Source organism: Prionailurus viverrinus, chromosome B1, assembly GCF_022837055.1.
Source record: "Prionailurus viverrinus isolate Anna chromosome B1, UM_Priviv_1.0, whole genome shotgun sequence".
Taxonomy (NCBI): domain Eukaryota; kingdom Metazoa; phylum Chordata; class Mammalia; order Carnivora; family Felidae; genus Prionailurus; species Prionailurus viverrinus.
The window spans coordinates 166,804,534-166,828,474 of record NC_062564.1 but is presented as its reverse complement, the minus strand read 5'-3'; the positions used below and the strand labels follow the sequence as shown (position 1 = coordinate 166,828,474).

General features: G+C 39.9%; 1 protein-coding gene across 3 annotated transcripts in view; it reads right to left on the bottom strand.

Moving 5' to 3' along the window:
• Positions 1-23,314, bottom strand: part of GABRA4 (gamma-aminobutyric acid type A receptor subunit alpha4) — a 142,982-nt gene extending 119,668 nt beyond the window's left edge. For 2 of the 3 annotated variants that reach the window (XM_047856693.1, XM_047856691.1), the window contains exons 1-7: positions 22,937-23,314; positions 22,417-22,535; positions 6,229-6,296; positions 4,994-5,214; positions 4,737-4,819; positions 2,046-2,189; positions 1,139-1,291 (exon numbers count right to left, since the gene is read on the bottom strand). In XM_047856693.1, coding sequence (XP_047712649.1) covers positions 1,139-1,291; positions 2,046-2,189; positions 4,737-4,819; positions 4,994-5,214; positions 6,229-6,296; positions 22,417-22,535; positions 22,937-23,022 — 874 coding nt within the window. In that variant the 5' untranslated portion in view covers positions 23,023-23,314. The remainder of the gene's footprint in view (positions 1-1,138; positions 1,292-2,045; positions 2,190-4,736; positions 4,820-4,993; positions 5,215-6,228; positions 6,297-22,416; positions 22,536-22,936) is intronic. The other variant, XM_047856692.1, reaches the window with a different exon arrangement.
• Positions 23,315-23,941: the final 627 nt, after the last annotated feature.

Genomic DNA, 23,941 nt, shown 5'->3' with positions numbered 1-23,941 from the left:
CTGGGGTCATACCCTGCCCCCAGGATTGACCTTTATGCAGTGGTTTCCCCAGTAGGGTTCTTGAGTAAACCTAAGACTAAAGGAGGGTGGGTGCAGTGTCTATGGAAAATGGCCTCACATTCACGTGCACTGAGGACACTAAGACACCTTATGAGTTCTCTATAAGGATGGGGAAGTGAGATGAGAAGCTCCTACTTCCCCCAGTTTCTTCTCACCAGCATCCATCCCCTCAGCTCTTGTATGATAAGGAATATTCTCCCGTGGCTTTAATCCTAGTAACTAGAAAAAGCAAAGGGAGATTGACATCTCTTGTGAGGACTATACCTCCAGTCCAGAGCAACTGGGAACATTTTCTTTCTTATCCTGCTACTGAATGCTTGTGCTACTCACAATCAATAGAAAAAGAATAGAGAAATTTGTTAAGTTACATAAATACCATTATAACTAATTATATTATTTAAAAGCATGACTGATATGTAGAAGACTTATGAAGAGCTATAAAATTTAAAACTGATGTGTTCTGGACCTCATATAGCTTAGAATATGATATATAGAAAGCCACTATAAAAATGAAAAGAAGAAAATATCGTGTGTTCAGAAAAAAAGATTTAACTAGAATATAACAATAAGCTAATAAACTAGGTGTATAATACCATCCAACTCAATGCATTTAAACCACTTGCATTTTGTTCCTCTTCATTAAAAGGCAAATTTTTCTAAGGCTTTCATATTTATTCAGCCATGACTTTTATTTGTTTTATTGTAAGTTCCCAGTGCATTTCATTTTAACACCTAGATATGATTTTAATTCAATTACACAACATTAAGGTAGGAGCCCAAGAATGTCACCAAAAGTGAAATCATATCCAGTTTCACACTTGGTCTTCATCTGCCAGGTCTTAATAAGAGAAATCTGATGGGGCCCCAAAGGAAGGGATAGACTGTCCATATCCCCTCAAGCCTTATTCGTCTTGGCTGGGAAAAATGGAAAGCTTATGTGATTCTTTTCTGAATACAGCTTGATATATTACCATTTAATATTTTCTTAGAAAAAAATTATGTCTACGAGCTATTCCCATGAATCATGATCAAAATATAATGTGAACAAAAAATACCCAAGAAAATGAATCTCAATTACCAAACACAGTCCTAGCTGGAACTGATTCCTTGTTTATCCAGAATGAAACTTGAGAAAGAATCACTGTCATAATACATGGAATATATGTCTGAATCATAAAGTAACCCATCTTCCGTCTCAGGTGGAAGTAAACTGTCATAACAATATATTCACCTACAAATAAAACATGAGGAAAATGTATTATTGGTTATGCAGGCAATTAGTCAATAACTTCATAATCATATTTCAGCCTAAAAAGAGCATTTTAGACAAAGAATTATCTGTTGTGCATAGCAAGCAAACTGAGAAATATATAGTTCCTAACTATAACTATGGGGAAAATGACCCTGAACACAATTATTGTTCTATACGGTGATGAAGCCATTTAATACATTAAGCTATAACTTTTAAAAAATTCTTGCAGCGCTGTCTATTTTAAAGGTCCGGTACTGCAAAAGCAATTACCATTCAATTTCAGCATTTTCTAAGAGCAGAATTTAGACCGAACTTTTATGGAAAGTCAGTAGGAAAAAAAAATGGAAACACACACACATTTGAAAATACTGCCTTAGTTTTCAGAAAGAGCTATATTTCTAAATGTTACATACATATAAAGAAAAATACAAAGAGAAACATATAACATAGAACCATAGTTAACATCCCTGAGTTCAGGTATATTTTATGGGCATTTAGACAAGCTAATAAGGGAAACAAACTGTAAGATTTCTAATGGCTGTTGGTAAGTACTTTTAATATTACATCTGAAAGCAACAATTAAGAAAGTTACTTAGGAAGCGGTAGACTTATTCTCAGACTCTGAAGCCCAGGATTCAGAAGACTCAAATCCCAGAATCTGTTTTCAGTCCCACTTGCAGGCTCGAGAATGAATGCCAAGTAGCATATTGATTTTAATTATTAAACATCTCACCCGTAATGGACTTGATAGTTTCACTTGACACAGTTTGCCCAATCAAGTCATATTGGACTAAGCTGGAAGACTCCTTTGGAACTTCCACTGATTTCTCAGGACCTTTTGTCCATGTATAAATCATCTCACTCTTCGGATATGCATCTGAATGAGAGCCCAGAATGTGATTAAAGTCAGTGGTCCTTTCCCATCAGCACTGATGGTCAACATTTAAGAATATTACACATGTTCAAGAAAGATGGAATAAAAGTAAACAATAATCATGATTTATTAAAACACGTTTAAGACTTAGAAATCTGTAGAGATTAAATAAACCGTCTTGCAACTCAGCATGTTTCTTGCTCTTATGTCCAGAATTGGAGGAGAGATTAAAATTGGAGGAGAGGCACTTGGATGTGTTTCCATACTAATAGGAGAAGCAGTTGAAAAGCGGAAATAATACCCCTCCCCCCAAAAAGTACTTCTTTCCATTCTCACTCACTTCCAGGGCTTGACCAACACTGACTCCTTCCATCCTACGGCAACTCTGCCAATTAGAAATGTACCAGATGCCGCCTATAATAATACAACAACAAAAACAAAAACAAACCCTACTGTTGGGAGAGCTCTCCGGGGGTCACCTATTCCACACTGCCTCTGGGCAGTCCCCGTGCCTTCTGGGAACAATTCTGCAGTGACAACTGGCTCTGCTCTTTGTGGAGCTCTCCAGGGAATACCATTACACAACCAGTTCCACTACCTTTAAACTCTTACAATCAGGACATTTTCCTTTCCATCTTCAACAAATCCCTCCCAGAGGCAATTTAAGCCCATTTCCTATTATTTGGTGTTCAACTCAAATGGAAACCAGCTGCTTGCTGACCAGTCTACCCACAACAGATAGCTTGGCTCACGCACAAATAAGTTCAAAAGAACCAAGATGAATCGGTTCCCTCCACAAACCTTCCTAAAGTGACTACAGCACAGTAGGTCCTCAGTGAAAGCTTAATTCTACAAGAGTTGATACCTAGGGAGATTATTTTTACAAACAGCTTCTCAAAACAAACTAGGAGGCTTGTGTTGTCATTTAGCAGTATAGAGTCATGTGTCAACATTTCTCTCCTAAAGTATATTCATGCTTCATCATACATTTAAAAGACCCTGAATGCTATGTTCCTGCCCATGATATTTTAAATTGGGTATTCTTCTCTTGGCTATCCTAACGTGGTAGAATAACCTTTCTCTTAATGATTCGATACTTGAGGCAGGAAGTGGGGGCGTGGGCAAAATGGGTGAAAGCGATAAAAAAAATGTCTCTTTCTAATTCCCAACCTAACAAACCAACTTCCAAGGAGTGATTTCTTTATCTAGTACAAACCCTGACTGTTGCCAACTATGTTCAAGTCGCTCTGAAGAGTGCGTCTCGATGGGCAGCAGAGGTGGATGGGCAGGAAAGAACTTCCCATAGATAAGAACGATCTGTAGGGGAATTTAAATTATTACAGTACAAATGGATTTTAATTATGCCCCAGTGAGATCGCCCTTTCTGTCTATGTATCTTTTTAATTTTCTCTCTTTAAGTCACTGGTCAGCGAGTAAATGACTCTCTAGCTTTAACCTAGCTCACCAAACACTGTGATTACTAGGGGTTGTCAAAGAATGGTGAATGCCAGTTCTCATTAAGTTACGCACAATGGTAAGAGCAGGCAACAGTTTCACAATCAGTGCACTAAGAATCCAAAGCAATAATAAAAGCCAGCACCTGTTTTTGGTAGATTCTGAGTGAATCAAATATTTGAGGCACACATTAGAAGAAGCAATCTCATTTTTCCACCATCTGAGGTAAAGGGAGCTTGGGGGAAGGGATTCCATATTCTTTACTACCCATTCATTTCACCTTCTTGCCTTCACCTCCACAAAATATTTGCAAATCATCTACTTCATAGCTTCGCCTCTAGTACTGTCCTTGTCTAAGCTACTGCCATCTTTGATGGTACTAAAGCAATAGCCTCCCACTCTTCTCTGCTTCTACTCTAGTCTCCCTACAATCCATTCTCCATAGAAAAGCTGAAATGAAATTGTAAAATGTTAAAGAATGCCAAATCCCCTAGTAAAACCTTCCAAAGTCTTTCTGTAGCATTTACAATAGAATCTAATCCTTAATGTGGTCTATACGATGCTACATGATCTGGATCTGTCTACATATCAGACCATATCTCTTATGATGCTTTCATCATGCTTCAGCCACTTTGGTTCTAACAGTGCTGCTTATATTATTTTAACCTGGTCATTTCAAGAAGACCTGAAACCTCTCTGACCTTTTTTCAAATCTGCCATAAAGAATTCTGCTTGTAACAGACGATGTTAAATTACTCCCTCTCCCCCCCTTAAAAATCCTTTGTACTTTCTTTGTTACACCACCAACACATGGAGTTCAGAAGTCCTTAATTTCACCACTGACCACCAACCTATTATTTATGAGTCAGTTTACCCAGGCTATCTGTCCAAATTGATTTTTGGTTTTTGGAAAAGGGGCTGTTTTTACTTCTTTATTTAAATATATTAGGTAAAATAGAGTCTCCTAAAAGTCAAATCTTGGACAGTTATTGTCATGAACAATGATTTATGGATTATGGGAAATTGTGCACACATATAAATATCAGCTTGCGTTAGATATTAATAAATTCTAACAATACTTTTATTGTAACTTACAACTTCCAAATTTCAAAGGGCATGCATGACCATCCATGGGGAAATCCACCAATCTCATGGGACACTCCGCACTTATGGTGAGTCTATGATGGAAAAATGCGATTAAAATTAACTCTCACTTTAAAAATGATTTTTTAGACACCTAAAACGAGAAGGATGAAAAGAAGGAAGGAAGGACAGAAGAAGGGAGAGAGAGAAGGAAGAAAGAATGGAAGAAAGCATAAAAAGGAAAGAAGGAAAAAGAAAAAAATGACTACCTCATTGTGTATAAAATAGTGCCATTTCTCATAATTCTAAAAAGCTTGTTTGGAGCTGTCATATTATGTGAAACAGATTTCTTTCCATTCCTGAAGAAAGTATCAGGTGTCCATACTTTTGTTACCATCATATTGTTCAATCTCAAAATTTCAATGGGGCCATCATATTTTAGTCTTTTGTCAATCCACGTCTGTCTGAAGAACACATCCATTGTGTATTCCTAGGGAAATTAGTTTGTGACATTCAAATCACAGATGACTACACATAAATATGCATTAAATTCTAGCCTCTATCCCACTCATAAAAAAAAAAAAACTACCCAAATGAAAACTAAATTAATAGGAGCAGAAATGTTCTTACATCAATGGAGCTAAATGATTCTCAGCAATTAAAGCATGTTGTGTCCATCTTGATACCTTAATCTTCTACTCCATCAGGTAAATAAATTACCATACACATGAATCATTCAAGACTAATTACTATAATTTAATAAAACTACCAGCACAAAGTAATTACAGTTGTGCTTTAGACCAGGTAGCAAAATTAGTAAAAGTGTAACAAATATCATTGTATTATTAATCATAAAATTGTAGGCATCTCTAAGACAAGTAAAATATGTAAAAAGCAATTTTATATTCACAAAATTTATTAAAATTAGCCGAGGAGCCTAAGACCAAGGAAAAAAGGTAAAGTAGGTCCTTTAACCTTTAAACTACATATATTTAATATTAGAGGGCACAACTGAATAGATGAATTCATCCTGACCAGTGTTTGGTGTTCTAACCTCTTTAAGCATGAGAAAGAGGCAGGAAGAGAAGGCATGGGGGGGCGGGGGGGGGCGGGGGCAAGTTGTGAGCAGTTGGGCCAACATGGAGTACTAAATGCAGTTAGGACTACAATATAGTTTTATACAAAAACTAATTACACTCATCAATTTTCTCCACTTCAATAATTTTCTAAGGGAAAAAATCACTACATAAAAGGTTGTGCCACTGACACAAGTAATAGTAAGGTTTTTGTTTTCATTGTTGAGAATAACTCCAAACCAAAAAATACTCAAATATTAGAGCTGAAATGTAAATTCAATGTCTTATCCTTATAAACCTTTAAGTCTAATTAGGAGGCTCTTTGACTTTCTAGCTGTGTGCGATTAACAAGATAAATATCATTTGCCCTCTCTTCTGCATGTTTTCTTCAAAAGACAAAAAGTACATGAAGTTTCCTAAATACCTACCATTTCCACATCAGAAACAGGTCCAAAGCTGGTGACATATATGTCAGTTTTTACTTCTGTTACAGGACCTAGTAGGTATGAAGTAAATAGGAGTGAAAAAAAATACCAATATTACAGGCAAGGAGAATAGAGCAAATACAGATATATCATGTTTTTACTGGCATCTTAAATATTTAGTGAGATAATGCACCTCTACAAAAAAAAATGTAGACAAAAGAATAACAGAACCAGAAAGCAGTGTTTATTTACAGGCAAAAAAAAAAAAAATTACTTCGGATAACATTGTTTCTTAAAGAAATACATCACCTACCGGGCACTACTGTGAAAGGCAGTGCAGGGAACAAAAACTCTTAGCCTTTGTAATTTTTTATAGTCCATCATCTGATTGGCCCTTAGTAAAGAAGCGAGCTGTTAAAAAGAGGGAACTTAGCCACAAGAGTGAGGAGGAGAAAAACCATAATGGTCGTCTTTAGAAAGCTGAGGATTCTACTTAAATAAGAGCACAAAAATGATTCATGGCACCTTTAACAGTAGGTACACCATCCACCGGTAACTGAGATTAAAGACAAAACTCTCCTACAAGCCAGACCTATTCACCTCTTGCCACCTACTAGCTGTTTGATCAAGGGCAGGCTACTGAACCTCTCAAAAGCAGCAATCGCACATATCAAGCAAGACTACCGATAAGACCCTGAACACAGTGACTCTCTCATAAGAGTACTTATTAAGCAGTAGTTTCTCTTGGCTTCTGATAAACGCCACTACTGAGATTCTTTCCTAGGTGTAAATAGCATTGGTTCAGAAACAAATACATGGGTGTGTTTGGCAGAAGGGAAAGGCGGGAGCATCATGATAATGGGGCTGACACAGATTTTAGACAAAGGAAAATTGCTACAATCTGGGTTTAGCATGGTGCTTAACATCAGGAATTGTGGAATTTAAATTTGGCTCTTTTGAAATATACGATCTTAGTCAAGTCATGAATCCTAATAGGTTAAGGTTTTAATGAGTATTAAGTAAAATAATAAATGTAAATGACTTGCCCCAGTCTCTAGAACATAATGCTCTCAATACTGATAGTTATTATGATATATATACACGTTTTTATTCCTAATAAAAATAAAAAATTGTTGCCCTCTTGAACATCATTTCCTTAAATGATGGTTTATACCATTGTATGGCCAGAAGCTAGATACTCCATACTGGAAAGAATAACATTGCTATCAAGATGCACTATTTCCTTTGGATACTGGTTGGACAATTGGATTTATGCCAAAAAAAAAAAAAAAAAAAAAAAAAGAGAAAAGAAAAAGAAAAAGACAAATAACAGTTAGTATAGCTTAATGCCCTAGGTCTAAAGTTATCCTCATAAAAATGAATCAGAATATTTCTCCCTGTATAGGATGAAGACTGAGCCACAGGAAAAAAAAAATGGTTTGAAGGAGAATTCGAAATTCTTTCTTGAATAACTATCTTAAGACAAATAGGGGTATCTGAATGGCTCAGTTGGTTGAGCTTCTGACTCTTGATTTTGGCTCAGGTCATGATCTCACAGTTTCGTGAGTTTGGGCCCCACATCCAGCTCTATGATAACAGTGCAGAGCCTCCTTGAGATTCTCCCTCTCTCTCTGCCCCTCCTCCCCCACTCACACTCTCTTTGCCTCCCTCAAAATAAATTAATTAATTAAAAAATTTTTAATGTTTATTTATTTTTGAGAGAGAGATAGAGAGAGACAGACAGAGAGACAGAGCACAAGTTAGAAGGGGCAAAAAGAGAGGGAGACACAGAATCCAAAGCAGGCTCCAGGCTCAAAGCTGTCATCGCAGAGCCTGATGCAGGGTTCAAACCCACAAACTGTGAGATCGTGACCTGCGCCAAAGAATAAATAAATATATTTTTTAAAAGAAAAAAATATATCCTTTGTAAGTATAGTGAAAGAAAAGGTACAGATCAGATTGATCTATCAGAGGTTTTTTCATTTATAAATAGGTTATTTTAAATTTTATTTTAGAGACAGAGAGCATGAGCTAGGGAGAGAAGGAAAGAGAGAATCCTAAGCAGGCTCCAAGCTCACGCTGAGCCTGACACAGGGCTCAATCCCATGGCCCTGGGATCATGACCTGAGCCAAAATCAAGAGTCAGACGCTCAACCGACTGAGCCACCAAGGCGCCCCAGTGAGTTTGCATTAAAAAAAATAGTAACACCTTTGGAAAGCAGAGAAAATAAGTGTGAGAAGTTAACTGAATTTTCATTTGAATGAGCAATTATAAAGAACAACAAAAATATGGTAGCAATAAGCTCATTAAGCCAAAATGTTCCAGGAATAGATAGGCAATCCAAGAAGCTGATAATGTGTGTTGAATTTTAGAAAACAGAGCTTTTAACTCAAAGTGGTTCAAGAGTGGGACAAGTTATTCTGCTAGTTTCTTAAGAACCGCTAAAGTATCAAAAGCATTAAGTCGCTGCATGTCAGAGCAAAGGAGGTAAGTTACTTAGAACAATTAAGGTTGCATATGTCCTGACAACTGAACTGTTGTTTGACAAGATTCTTGAGAAATTAAAAGTTACTTCAAAGATCAATTTAGGGCAGTGGTTTTCAAATTGGAACTGAATCAGAATCACCTCGAAGGTTTGTTAGAGCACATAATGCTGGGCTCCACCCTACCCTTGCTGATTGACCTAAAGTGGAGCCTGGTAATTTGCATCTCTAACAGGTTCCTAGGTGATGCTGTTCACGTTATTCTAGTTTACAGACAATGCTCATCTGATTTCTAGAATAGTATTTACCAAAATATGTCCCATAAAATATTAAGACCGTAAGTGTTCTATGGGAGTGAGAGAAGCGTAGGAGAGGAATTAGGCCAACGTAATTTTTACTTACAAATTTGTTTTAAGGTGCATGGGGTTGTACTAATTCTTATAGTTATAATGATTCCATGATAATAATGGGTATTTTCTTTTTTTTAATATTTTTTCATGTTTATTTTATTTATTTATTTATTTTTTTTTTTTTTCAACGTTTATTTAGGGACAGAGAGAGACAGAGCATGAACGGGGGAGGGGCAGAGTGAGAGGGAGACACAGAATCGGAAACAGGCTCCAGGCTCTGAGCCATCAGCCCAGAGCCCGATGCGGGGCTCGAACTCACGGACCGCGAGATCGTGACCTGGCTGAAGTCGGACGCTTAACCGACTGCGCCACCCAGGCGCCCCTCATGTTTATTTTATTTTTGAGAGAGAGAGAAGGAGTGTGTGAATGGGGAAGGGGCAGAGAGAGAGGGAGACACAGAATATGAAGCAGGATCCAGGCTCTGAGCTGGCAGCACAGAGCCTGAAGTGGAGCTCAAACCCATGAACCGCAAGATCATGACAAGAGCTGAAGTTGGATGCCTAACTGACTGAGCCACCCAGGCACCCAATAATGGCTATTTTCAAATTCTTACATAATTCTTTCTTAATGATTCTTGAAAAATGTTTGCCTTCAGAATTACAATCCTAGTATTGTTGAGTTAGTTTGTGGCATTATTCAGTATTTGCTTTATGTGATCACATAGGTCTTTCAGACAAAGCTAGATTCTGAAGATATGACTGGTAAAGAGATTTCATTTGGACACTCATTCAATAAACATCTATTGAGTGAGCACCTGCTGTGTGCCAGGTTCCATACTAGGCCCTGGTGCTTCAGTGGGAAACAAGACTTAAGAGCTTCCTGCCTCAGGTAGTTAACGTGCTATTAGGAAAGTCTGAGTATAAGTAATCAAGAAATAAATTACATGGGAGGATCTTGTCATTCATAAGAGATATAAAACAGGCTGGTAATTGAGTTAGAGACTGGGAAAGCCTAGATGTTGTAGCCCTTCTTCAAAGCAGTAACTTTTAAACTGAGACCTGGAGGGTAAGCATGAGTCATTGGAGGAACCGAAAGAATTACATCACAGGCATAAAGAACTTCAGGGAAGAAAGCCTAGAGGCGGGAGAGGCTTTAGTGTGCTTGGGGACCAGGAAAGAGGCCAGTGGGGCTGGGGCCAAGCAGGTAAGGAAGAAAATGAAAAGAAATGAAAGCCACATAAACAGAATGAAAACCAGTCAGGGGACAGAGATCCGCTCCTGAGCTGATATTCTAAAGTGGCATATTTTAAGCAACATATTTATACTACACATTATGGTGACAGTTGTTAAAACTACATGGAAAAGAACTATTAGAGATCCCAGTGACAGATGGGCAACACATAAAGAGGTTGTTATGGGTTGAATTATGCTCTTTCCAAACTCATATGTTGAAGTCCTAACCCCCAGTACCTCAGAATGTACCTGTATTTGGAGTTAGGGTCTTTAAAAAAGGGAATTAGGTTAAAATGAGGTCATTAAGATGGGTTCTAATCCAATGTGACTGGTGTCCTTCTAAGAAGAGGAGATTAGGACACAGAAACACACAGAAGAAAGAACATGTGGATGAAGACAGAGAAGATAGCCATCCACAAGCAAAGGAGAGTGGACTTAGAAGAAACCAACCCTCTGCTGACATCTTGAACTCGCTGCCGTTTAAGCCACCCTGTCTGTAGTATTTTGTTATGGCAGCCCAAACAAAAGAATACAGAAATGCAAAAGAAACAATTTTTCCCTGTTCTTTCCCAACGTTTTCTCCCTCTGATATTCAGTACAGCTCTGCCTTAGGCTGTGAGGAAGTTTGATTTTTATCCCTTAATCATTGGGAGGCCATCAAGAGTTTGAAGTAAGGAAATTATGTGACCTGAATTATATTTTTTATAAAATCACTCTGGCAGTTGTACGGACAATAAATTATAGGGAGGCAAGTGTAGAAGAAGGGCTCTTATAAGAGGCTGACAGCAGCCTAGCCTAGCCAAGAAATGATGGTGGTCTATACTGGGAATATGGCAGTGGGGATGGAGTGTGGACAGATCAGTGGGCATGCTGGTGTGAAACTAACTCACCGGGAATGGGTTTTTTTCCAAAGAGCAATAAACAGAGATATAATATTCTATGTATTGAAGGCCTATTACATGCCAGGCAGGATACTAGCCTCTTTCCATATACTATTTCATTTAATTTTCACAATACCCTCCCAGGGTGATATTATTGTGAGGATTTTATGGATCTGGAAACTGAGCTCACAGAATTTAAATATAATAAGCCAGAGCCAGAATTATAACCCCCTTGTAGTGATCTCCAAAATATGTTCTGGCTTTAGTATGCTAATGATATCATTAAGTAAAAAACAATAATTAATTGCTTATATAATTTTCTATCTACAACATAACATGCCATACCTAAACTTCCTAAATTTTGTTTATGTTACACCTAAATTTTGTTTATGCTTAAGTTCTGAACTGTGTTCTTGCAGCTCTTTCTATGTCTTTGCTCTTATTATAGCTTATTTGATTCTTTCTTTCTCCCCTTAACAGTAAAATGAAATTTTAATGCTCCTTGAAGTTCCCAACTAGTATAGCACATTGCACATACTATGTGGTCAATAACTATGTGTCTGTGTTCTTAGTATCACCGCACCAGTGATTCAAAAACTTCCCAAAAAGAAAAATTACTTGGATTCATGTGTTACACCAGTTAAGCTAAAAATATTTCCTGATTAAAGCTGAAACTGTGTCTTATTTATATTTGTATCCTTTCCCAGAACTAATCTCCGGCCTTAAACGTAATAGGTTTCCAATAAATCAGTTTTCTATGAATAATGGTCGCTATGTAATTAAGAGCAATTCTTAGAGACGCTTCCTCTAACACTACTGTTTAGGATGTTCAAATCAACCTTACTAAGAGCATAATTACATAGAAACCAGATAATTTTGAGCTTGGAAGGACTTCTCATAATGTTACATGCATTTGTGTAACATCAAAGACATATTTTATTTAAAAAATCTTACTTCTTTGGTAATAGGGAAGTGATTTTTAATCTGCAAAATGTAGTTGGCATTTTGTAAGGCAAACAAAGTGATTTGCAATAGTCTTTGAAAGAAAGAACCAAGACTACTAAGATCAAATGCAAAGGAATATTCCCATCTTATTAATGAATCTAACTTGGGTGCAAAGTAGGAAGACAATTAATAATATATGAGATAATTTTCCACTATTAACTTTACTTCAGCTGTACAGACCTGGTCAAAGGATATAACGATTTAATTTCTTGCCCCATAACAGTGTCCAATTTGCTGTCACACCAGGGAAAAGACCTAACGTGTCTGGCTGATTATGGAAATGGTTAATCCTGTTCACATTTTGTCCCCAGCTATGCATTTGAGGACATATTTATGGTTTTCCAGCCACTTAAATTCATGCATCAAGCTACATCTTACAAAACGCTGCTGATGTATTTCCAAAAACTCAAGAGATTTAACGTATTTAGGAGGTACAATAACAACAAGGAATCTTGAGTGATATATTTAAAGAAATCTATAATTTAGTTTGTCATCAAAAAATACAGAAATGCTAGCCTTCCTGCCTAGTAAACAAAGAAAAGGTATCCATTGATGTCACAGAGAAAACAGAATGGTATAGAGTTTTACTTAAATGACATTAAAGATTAGTGCTTCCTATGTCCTATGATCCTTCTATCAATCCAGGTCACCTTTTAAAATAATTAAAGTAATTAAATAAATAAGAAAAGCATTTAAAAAAAACAATGAAATCAGGGCCAAAGATGAAAATGCAATTCACAGAAGGAAAATTCTTGTAGACATTAAAGGTTTGAGAAGACATCCAACCACATTAGAAATCAGAAAATTCTAATTATTTCACAATCAAAGACCATTTCAAGTATGGTTGAAGGGTTTGTGGATCCTGAATCTCATATTCATTGTAAATGAGAGTTTTAATTTGTAAAACTACCACAGAAAACAGTTTGGCATTATCTCATCAAGTTGAACTCCCACTTACACTAAGATCCAGAAAAATCCATTCCTGGATGTATATGCAAAAGAAACTTTTGCACATTTACAGCAGGAAATTTGGGCCAGAATATTCACAGCAACACAATCTTGGAAACAAGCAAAATGCCTACTGCCAACAGAGAAGATGAATAAACTAGTTCCTATGAAGTGGGAATATCACACAGCAGTCAAATGAATGATCTATAGCAATATGCATCAGCAAGAATGAACCTTAGCATACACAATTAAGTGGGGAGAGAAAAACACCAAAAGCTCATATATAACATGTTCCAAGCCAATACATTTCCTAATTTAAAATTTTAAAAATTGAGCCAAAATGAGATTCAAAGAAAACCTATGAAATAATTTAAAAAGGACTTGGAGCGGTGGTTGCTTCCGATGGGGCAGACAGGGAGAAAAGATGAAGGAGACTACATAGCAGGATGGAAGTTATCAAAGTTGTACAGTTTAATGATTGAACTGGTGTCTACTCTATCGCAGTGAATGAGTCCATAGATGGATGGGTAGTTAAAAAGGTTATGTGTGGACCGATAATGGGTGTATTGGTGAACCAAGTACTTTTAATCCAGAATCCAATTCTGTGCAAAAGAGGCTTTTAAAAATAAATACAATAAAAAGGCCTAGGCAGTAATATCATGCAGGTTGATGTATTTTTCACCTAAAAGGAAACTAACAACCCAGGGAAATATTATCTAAATAAATATCCATGAAGTTGCAAATAGGCTCTATCTAGAGTTTACAGGGCCTACTTTGGGAAACACCAAAGGCATGTTGCATATCCTTGCCCTGCCCGAAAGAAAATGCAAATATACGATAGAGAGCAGCAGTACATCTTTTTTACTAAACTGAGAGAACAAAGTACATTCCTGTTCTGGTTTCTATAGTCCCTTGTCTTTCTCTCAGTTATTCCTTCCCTCCATTGTAATATTAACGTACCCCCTACTAGGTGATCCCCTACAGATGTATTCTGATATTTCTCATCTGAAAAGAAGGCAACCTTCTCTCTTTCTCTTGCTTTTCACATCGTGAACTTCTGGGGAAAAAAAATCCATTATTGCCTCTCATTCTTCCTTTTCTATTCACTCTACCATCTCTCGTAACCTGGTTTTCATGCCCAGGATCCACGAAAATCCCTTTTGTCAATATCATTCATATCTCTGACACAATTCCCACAGATTTAAAAAAATAATTTAATCTCTCCCACTTTTAAACAGGCTCAGGTCATGATCTCACAGCTTGTGAGTTCAAGCCCGGCATCAGGCTCTGTGCTGAAGCTCAGAGCCTGGAGCCTGCTTCGGATTCGGTGTCTCCCTCTCTCTCTACCCTCCCCTGCTTGCACTCTGTCTCTCTCTCTCTCTCTTTCTCAAAAAAATAAACATTAGAAATATTAAAAATAAGTGAAAATAGAAAGGCTCTCTTGATCCTACTTCTCCTTCCATTTACCACCCCATTTCTCTGCTGCCCCGTACAATAATTTAATACAAATATCCAAAGACTCCTCCCATTCTTTCAATGTCTCCCAATCAGACCTCCACACCCATCACAGCACCAAAACTGCTCCTGTCAAAATCACTGACCATGCAGATATTGCTGAATGTAGTGATCAATTTTATGTTCTTATCTTTCTTAATCTGTCAGGAGCATTAAGAAGTAAATGATCAATCCCACCTCCTTTTTTTTTTTTTAATTTTTAATGTTTATTTATTTTGGGGAGAGAGAGACAGAGTGTGAGTGGGGGAGGGGCAGAGAGAGAGAGGGAGACACAGAATCCTAAGCAGTTTCCTGGCTCTGAGCTGTCAGCAAAGAACCTGAGGCAGGGCTCAAACCCACGAATGCTGAGATCATGACCTGAGCTGAAGTCAGTCGTCTAACTGACTGAGCCACCCAGGCCCCCCCCCCTTTTTTTTTAAATTTTTAAATGTTTATTTTTGAGAGGGGGGGGAGAGGGAGTCCTCTTTTTCTTTTAAGTTTATTTATTTTGAGAGAAGAGAGAGTGGGGAGGGGCAGTGAAAGGGGGAGATACAGAATCCCAAGCAGACTCCACACCATCAGCAAAGATGGCTGGAACTTATGAACTCTGAGATAATGACCTGAATGACACCAAGAGTCCAAGGCTTAACCAACTGAGACACCCATGCACCCCCACCTCCTATTCTAAACAAATATCTATATCTATCTATCTATTTATATTTATATATTTTTAATTTAACATCCAGTATGCATACTCTGAGATTTTCCTCCTACCCAAAGGCCACTCCTCACTTGGTCTTCCTGAGACAGAGATTCTTCTTCTCTCCCACCTCTTAACACTGGAGACTTCAGAGTCCTGTATTTGTACCTCTTCTCTATCATCCTTAATCTCTTGATGATCCCTTTAGTCTTATGGCTTTAAATACCATATATAGTGACATACCAATCGTCCCTGCTTTTCAGACTTACCTCCACTTAATGTCCAATCGGCTTCTCAAATTTAACATATCCACATACAAATTGTTCATCCACACCCCGAATCTGCTTCTGCCGCAGTGTCGGCACGTCTATTTCTCCAGGCGTTCAAGTCAAAAACTTTGGGAGTCAGATTTGACCCCTCCCTTTTCCTCACATCCCACATCCTAGCTGTCGTCAGTGGACTAGACCTTTGAAACATAGCCAGAAACCCATCATTTCTTCCAACTTTACAAGCTTCACTGCCACCAGCTTGGTCAAAATATCCATCATCTCTCACCTAGTTAATTGTGAAAACCTCTCTGCCTTTGCCCTTGACCCTGAGTGCCTGTTGTCAATACAAAATCCAAGGTGGGCTTTTGAAAATTAGGCAGTTCAGGTTTTGCCCCTGTTGGAATCTCTCTAATCACTTCTGATATGAATCACAGTAAAAGCAAAGTCCTTACCAGCTTGCAAAGCTTTACACAACCTCATCTTTGTATCACACTAACCCCTTCTTACTCTTCAGTCCTGCTGAACTTTACTGCAGCGACACTGATTTCCATGCTTAGCACTTTGGCACATAGAGTTCCTTCAACCCAAATGTGGCTTATGCTTTTACCTATACTTAGAATCACTGTTCAAATACCACCTTCTCAGGTGCCTGGGTGGCTCAGTCGGTTAAGTGCCTGACTCTTGGTTTTGGCTCAGGTCATGATCTCATGGCTCCTAAGTTCAAGCCCCATGTGGGATTCTACACTGACAGCATAGAGCCTGCTCTCGCTCTCTCTCTGGCCCTCTCCTACTCATTCTCTCTCTCTCTCTCTCTCCCTCCCTCTCTCACAAAATAAATAAATAAACTTTAAAAAAATCACCTTCTCAACGAAGTCTTTCTTACCAACATCGTTAAAACTGCAACTCCTCCCTGCTTTATATTACTCCATAGCAGTTATCGACTTCTGACACTCTATATTTTATTTATTTCTGTTGTTCATTTTCTGTCCCTTTCACTAAAGTGTCAGCTCATGAAGGTAGGGAACTGCATCTCTTTTGTTCACTAATGCATTCCAGTGCCATCCTAGAATCATGCCTGGCACATATTATATGATTAGGAAGTAGTTAATGAAAAGTGAACCAAATGAAGTATCTCCATGTGGCCAGACTTATCTTACTTACGTCGTGGAAGGTTTTGAAAAAGGTTTTTCTCATCCCTCCTTCCTAAGACATTCCATTCTCTTGACTTCTAGAAATCCACACTCTCCTAGTGCCCACCTACATATCACAGTCTCCTCTTTTACATCCTTCTCTGGAAATTCTGTTTTCTGCCTTTCCTTAACCATTAATGCTCTTGGAGGTTTGGTTCAGGGCTCTTTGTGCCTTCATACTCTTCTTTAGCATCTATTCTCACAGTGTTATATGCTGGCGACTCTTGCATATCTCTAAACAAAACTCTTGTCTGATATCCAAACAAGTACAACCGCTAAGACTCCATATATGTATCCTAAACTCAACGTATCCACACATGATTTCTTGATTTCACGCCCATCTCTCTTCTTCCTCCCCACCTCCCTAATTTAAATAACATCATCCTCTGCCCATTTTCTCAAAATAAAAATCCAGGGGTCATTTTTTGATTCCTCCCTTTCCTTTACCACCCCTATGAAATCCAGCACCAATTAATAGTTCGATTATATTTCCAAAATGTATCTTAATTTTTTCCAATTAATTCCATTTTACTACATCTACATTTACAACAACCCACCACTAACTTCAGAGAACCTCCCATCCCTCACCACACACACACACACACACACACACACACAAACCTTCTTCATTGGTCTCTTTGCTTCCAGTATTGCCCAACCTCTATATCCTTCCTTTTATTAAGCAGCAGTCAGAGGAATCATGATACAAAGTCACACCAAGTCGTTCATTCTCTCCACCTAAAAAACTCCAATGGCTTCCGGGTTCACTAAAAGAAAAATCTAAACTCTTTTACTAAGGGTCTTGCATGATCTGGTCTTTGTTTACCATCACAAGCTAGAACTGTGAGAATCTTCCTCTTGCTTTCTTACTACCTTCATGGAACTCCCTTTCCCGGACTCCCTTCATTGCCTATATCACACTAAATTCTTATCTACCTTAGGATCCTTAAACTTGCCTTTTTGTTCTATCTGAGAACAACTATTGCTTACCTTTTCTATATCTGTCACCCTTAGGTCTCAGCTTAAGAGACTTTCTTGACCACTGTGCTGAAATAGACCCCTTATCCAATTTATTCTCTATCTTAGCATGCTATTGGATTGTCCCATGGGGAGATCTTTAATGATTTAGTTGTTTCTCTGTAGTTTTATCTCTCTACTACACTGCTTAGCCATATAGTTCACGAGGGCCTGTGTCTGATTCAGAATTACATCTTTACAAGCTCACATTGTTCCTGATACATAGTGGTCTCAATAGGTATTGGTTCAACAAATGAATGCATAAGTGGGTGTGACAAATCAAAAGAGAATGAAGCTTTATTTTTCTGTCACCCTGTGGATTTTAAGTGTTCTTTCGTCTATATACTTTCAAAAATATATCCTCTGTAGACTCAATAAAGCTAGCACAAGGTTAGTGCATTAATTTAATTTTCAGGTTAGGATATGGATCATGTGAAACATTGCAAGAATATTTTTATTTCTATAGTAAAGATGTTCCAAATATACCAAAGTATATATACTTCTCCATATTTGCTTTCCCATTTTAAAATGTTATTAAAGCTTTAGAATAAAAGTTCTCATTTCACTCCTTTGAGGGAAATGTAGTTTTGCTTATTTTAATAACCTAATTAGAAACAAGAAGGTATGTTAATGAAAATTCCACTCTTGGTAAACAGAGGATGTTTTTAAAAAGCCTTAGAAGTGGATGTCGCAATAGACCAGCTGCCTGGTGTATTAGTGGCCTTGTCTATGAGTAGTTTTAGGGTTCTTGAGCAATTCATTGGAACTTTTCTCAGCCTCCCCTCTAACATAGGGAGGATGCCCACCCTGCTAATCTCTGCTAATCTTATTAAGCATTATATGCAAAAAGGTTTTGGGGCACCCAGGAGGCTCAGCTGGTTAAGCGTGGGACCCTTGATTTTCACTGGGGTCATGATCTCAAGTGAGTCTGAGCCCCACATCCAGCTCTTCGCTGACAGTGAGGAGCCTGCTTGGGATTCTCTCTCTCTCTCTCTCTCTCTCTCTCTTTCTCTCTTTCTCTGTGTCTCTCCCTCTCTCTCTCTTTCTCAAAATAAATAAATAAACTTAAAAAAAATGATTCCAAACTATAGAGGACTCCACTAATGTGGAGGTCTACTATGTTGGTGAGCAACCTTGCAAAACTGACCTAATGGTCAGTTCCCATTTCAGGGAGTTTGTGCAAGAGGATCTAAGGCAACTGTCTCTAATTGAAGCATTTATTATTCCAGACCACGTGCCTCAAAAGATTGAAATGCACAAAGGTAGCGTAATCCGGCAGTAAAATGGAAGTGGGTAAGGGCTGACTTCCTAAACGATCTCCTGGTGGTTAGCTGTGCATTTTTAAGACCACATGTAACAGTGTGGAAAGTGGCTAAGAGCACAGGGGACTGATTTTCTAGCTTCTTTGTGGAGAGCTTCACTTGTGAGCCACTTCTAAGCAGGTGCAAGCTACTTCAGGATGACGGCAGACTGGTTTGTCAGAGGCCAAAAGAACTATACCCCTTCAGAAGTCCCAATCTGGCTTCTCTCACCATGCCTCCTTCCTTCTCTTCTCACCTTTTCCCCTTTTCTTCTCCAATGGGAGAACGTGGGAGACAAGGGAGAGGAGACCCTGGAGGGATGAAAAGAAGAGAACCATTTCAGTTCCTTTTACTTCCCGGTTGCAAGCTGTGCTGCTGAGTTAAAAATATGTAATTTAGTTTCCAAATCTATTCCAACCCCTGCCGGCCTACTGAGCAATCACAAACCATCCAATTTCAATTCAAATCTTTGCTTTTAGCTTTATTTTAAATGGAACACAGCTAAGTTGTATAAACAGATATAAAGTAAACGCTCTACAAAGAGCAGAAGTGGGATTAAAGGAACCAGGAAGTAAATCTGTATTTATAGCATACCGGTCAAAATCCGAATTGTTTTCATTTTATTTTTAAAATGCCAAACTTGCCACAAAGTACTGAAATGTCAAAGAAGGGACCAAACTTGCAGCACATCCAAGAGTCTGTGCTAAGTGTGAGTTTTCTTATTATTTTCAGCGATGCTTGTTTATAACATCCTGTAAACAGATTACACAGTTTTCTGCAGGTGAGAATTACTATCCCTCTGTCATGTTTGGAATGCTGTGAATTTACAGAGAATGCCCCATTTCTAAAAAGATGAATCACATTTACCACAAATATTTATGAGCATAGCCCAAAAATTGTGTGACATCGTACATTTTTAATGATTAATCAACTGCTAACACTTGAAGTAACATGAATCCCACCTCTTCCCATAAAGCTATAAAAGTATCTCCAGGTGGGTAATGTACATCACCTAGCAGTGACAAGTAAGATGACTAATAATGCCCTTGAGACGTTTCAGCCATATTGCAGCTGGCCAAAATCCAGTAATGGCTCATGTTGACTGATTTCATTCATTTTATTGTCTATATAATATCATGGGAGAGGATAGCTGGTTCAAAAGGATTCATCCGCAACGGACACCTTCTTCTTTTTGAGTTATACTTGCATTATAACCAACGGGGGAGATACTATTGTAACTTTTGCCATTTAATAATAAAACCATACCATTTCAGTTGTAACTTTTCACTTTAATTTATGTGCAGGTACATCAATTCTCCAATAAATATTTAAACTCCTGTGATTTCGTATTTCTGTTATTTTTCCCCCTTACTTCAAATGTCATGTTTAAAACTTTTACGGGCAGATAAATCCTCTTTTGTTGAGACAATATAGTCTTTAATGGTATCACATTGTCTGAAATATTCTCGGCAAATTTTTTTCTTGGGGGGTGGGATATATAGTGATAACTTCCCCATCACTTGTGAAAGATCATGCGCTGGCAAATGATTCACTTCTGTAAGGAAGCCTCTTTCCAGATTTGCACGGAGGCAAATGCAGTGCGGAGCATCCTACTGCTGAGGCAATGTGAGGAGAACCTTTCATCCTTCTCATCCATATTTGTCACTGTCAACACGCCAAAAAATCAATTAATACCCTCAATGGCCCCCTAGCACCTTCTCAATAAAATCCAGAAAAAAAGTTGGGGATCAGAAAGCCTGATTCCAGACAACCATTAATATGCTATGTGTCCCTGTAAAATCACTTTCCATTTCTAATCTTCAGTGTCCCCATTTGTCAAATGAGGAGAACCAGACTAGTCAGACTCCAAAGAATCATCCAGCTTCACTCTATCCAATTCTGTTTTACTTCTGATAATTCTTTCAAACCACAGACAGTGTCTAATTCTGTCTTCATTCCCAGGAATGTCCTACTCCCGTTCACTTTCTCTATTCTCTCATCATCCTATCTCTTATACACTCTCAGGAGGAAGCTTGAAGTCCCCTGTGCTGCTAACATCATGTGATGCTCACCACATAGCATCTGATATCATCTCCGTCTTCATGGGTTTGTCTCTTATAAATATACAACCTGACCTGGGTTCACATCCTGCCCACGCCACTTACCAACTGTGAACTTGAACTGGTTACTTAGCCTCCCAAGCCTAAATTTCTTCATCTATAAAATGGGGATGGTAATAACTTACTCTCAGTAATGCCTATAAAATGCCTGGTGTATATGCCAATTCAAATAAATAAATAAATACAATATTAGTGCTTATTCTTGTTACTCCTACTCCTACTCCTACTAGAGGCTCTTTTAAGACACAGCCTAGGTCTTGATCAACTCATTTCCAAGTAGGCTCAGAGTAGTTGGAAAGAAGAGGGACTTGGTGGTCGGGTCCTGAACTGACACTTGGGGTGAAGTCACGTGTTCTCCCTGAACTGGACCCAGCGGGTGTCTGAGGTTAAGAATTGTATCTTCAGATTCTGTGAACACAGTGCCTAGCAAAATGCTTGCCACATAAATTCTCATTATATAAGCAAATGGGATATGAATATGAAAAGGAGCAGCCGTAGGGTTAATGGATGCGCAGTAGGGTTAATTAGAGCTACTGTAAAATACTTAAGGAAGAAATAAAGCTGAAACACCTCTAGCTCCAAAGTCTTGGGAGGGAAGTAAATGACCTCTCCCCAAATGAAGTAAAAATTGATCCCACTGTGTAAGAGAACAGGAAAGGACTGGGTTCTCTAGCAGAGCAGGCAGCTTCGTGCCCCAGATTCTTGTCCTAGGTAGAGCACGGTGGCGAGGTTTTGGCAGAGGAACAAATACCACGTGGGAGGACAAGGGACTTCGGATCAGTTGCCTCAAGTGCAACCAGCTCTGAGCGAAGCGGCCAGGTGCAGGGGAAGTCCGTTCTCAGGGCGCAGCGCAGCTGGGCAGCCGAGCCCCACGTTCCCGTTTTTGACTCTTTCGCTCCAACCTCCCCCACCCAGCAGTCAGGTCCCGGAAGGTAATTAGTGTGGGGGAGAGGCAAAGCTTCAGAGTCTGCAGGGAGATGGGAAAGTAAGGGTGGAGGCGGTCTTCTTGTCAGAGGTCTCATCAAGGTGGGGGGGGCGGGGAGAGAGAGAGGGAGGGAGGGAGGGAGAGAGAGAGAGAGGGGAAGAGATTTTCCATTTTTGCACTCGAGGCATACCTAATGATATTCCCACAGACAGACAGACAGGCAGACCGAGAGAGGGACAGACAGGACACACTTGAGCGTTTGAAATCTTTCATACCCCCAAATCCAGGACGCAGCCTGTTGTCATAACCATCGAGTAAGCTGTCCAGGATGCGGGTAAAATTTTCCGGGCATAATTTCTCCTCCTTTTGGTTTTGTCCTGGGGATTCGTTTAAACTGCAAACGCAAAAAAAAAAAAAAAAAACAAAAAACAAAAAAAAAACGGCGTAAGGGGTTGTTTTAAGAATCGATTACAGAACAGGTGGAAACAGGTTTATCTTCTAGGGAAAGAGACTTTTGCCCCAAGCTACAAGAGGCAGGTCTGAAGGATGGGGGGACAGAGAAATGGTCGGGAAAGGCGCACCCTGAGCACACGCACCCCCAAACCCACACTCTTCTTGCACCCGGTGCCCCTTCCGCTCTCCGCGTCTACGCGGTCACAGAAAAGCCTAGCTTCGGTCCCTGACCTTACAGCGGAAACAGGAGGGTCTGGTTTGCCCTGGGAGGGGCGGCGGCCGGAGGGGGCTCGGAGCTGGCCACTTCTCCACCCTTGCCCCTCAGGACCCCGAAGAACTCACCAAGCCGCCAGGCAAAGGAAGTGCAGGAGGGCGAAACTGACCCGGGAGGACGTGGCGATCGCGGGTACCTTCTTGGCAGAAACCATCTTTGCAACATGCCATACTTTAAGCCTGTTCACGTTTCCAGGCTCTCAAGATGCCCTGAGCAGGGTGCGAGGCGAGGGCAGAGGCTCTCCGCGGCGTGCGCACACTCGCGCTCACACTCGCCCGCGCTCACACTCGCCCGCGCTCAGCCAGCCCGAGCCGCGGTGGGCGCGTGTGTGCACGCGGGCCAGGGGGAGGCGGAACCTGCCTTTCCTCGCCCCCTCCTTTTCTCGCTGAGCTCTCAATGTGTATGGAGAGCTATGTATACCGCTCAACACCCTTTCGTGCCCGCACCGTGGAGCCTCCGAGGTTAACCTCAGCGCGCGGGCACGGAAAGGCTGAGCGAGTTCTTCCCAACCTTGAACTCTGGATTTCCGCCCCTCCTGGCGTCCGCCGCCCCCAACCCTAAGCGGGTCCCCGCCCACAGCAGTGCCTAGCCTCCACTTTTCCCTCCCCCCCCCCCCCCGCCCTGCTTCCTGCTGGGATTTGGCTTTCACCAACGAAGCTCCTCTCTCAGGTTGTCTGAGGACCTGTTTTGTACCCATTTTCAAGGCTGAGGGGAAGGAGCGGGGCCATTAGGATGGCTGGGCGTGGGGACGGGAGACTGCGGTGAGCACAGGGGATCGAGGGCGGACGGAAACAAACTTTGGGACTCTCCCCTTCAGGTGCTGGGGCGGAGTGGGGCGGCAAAGGAAAGAAGATTCTTCCTGGTGAGAGAGAGGGGTTGCAATTCACCGGGCACGCTCGCGCCAAACTTAGCAAGTGGACTTGAGCCTCATTCTGTTCGCAACGCGTTTGCCAAGCTGTTGCTGTGAACATAACACATTCCTTTACTACACTCGCTCCCACCTGGCACACACACACGCTCAGCTCCGCTGCCCCATCCTTTGCTGGAGAGGAGAGGAGAGGTGAAGACGAAGG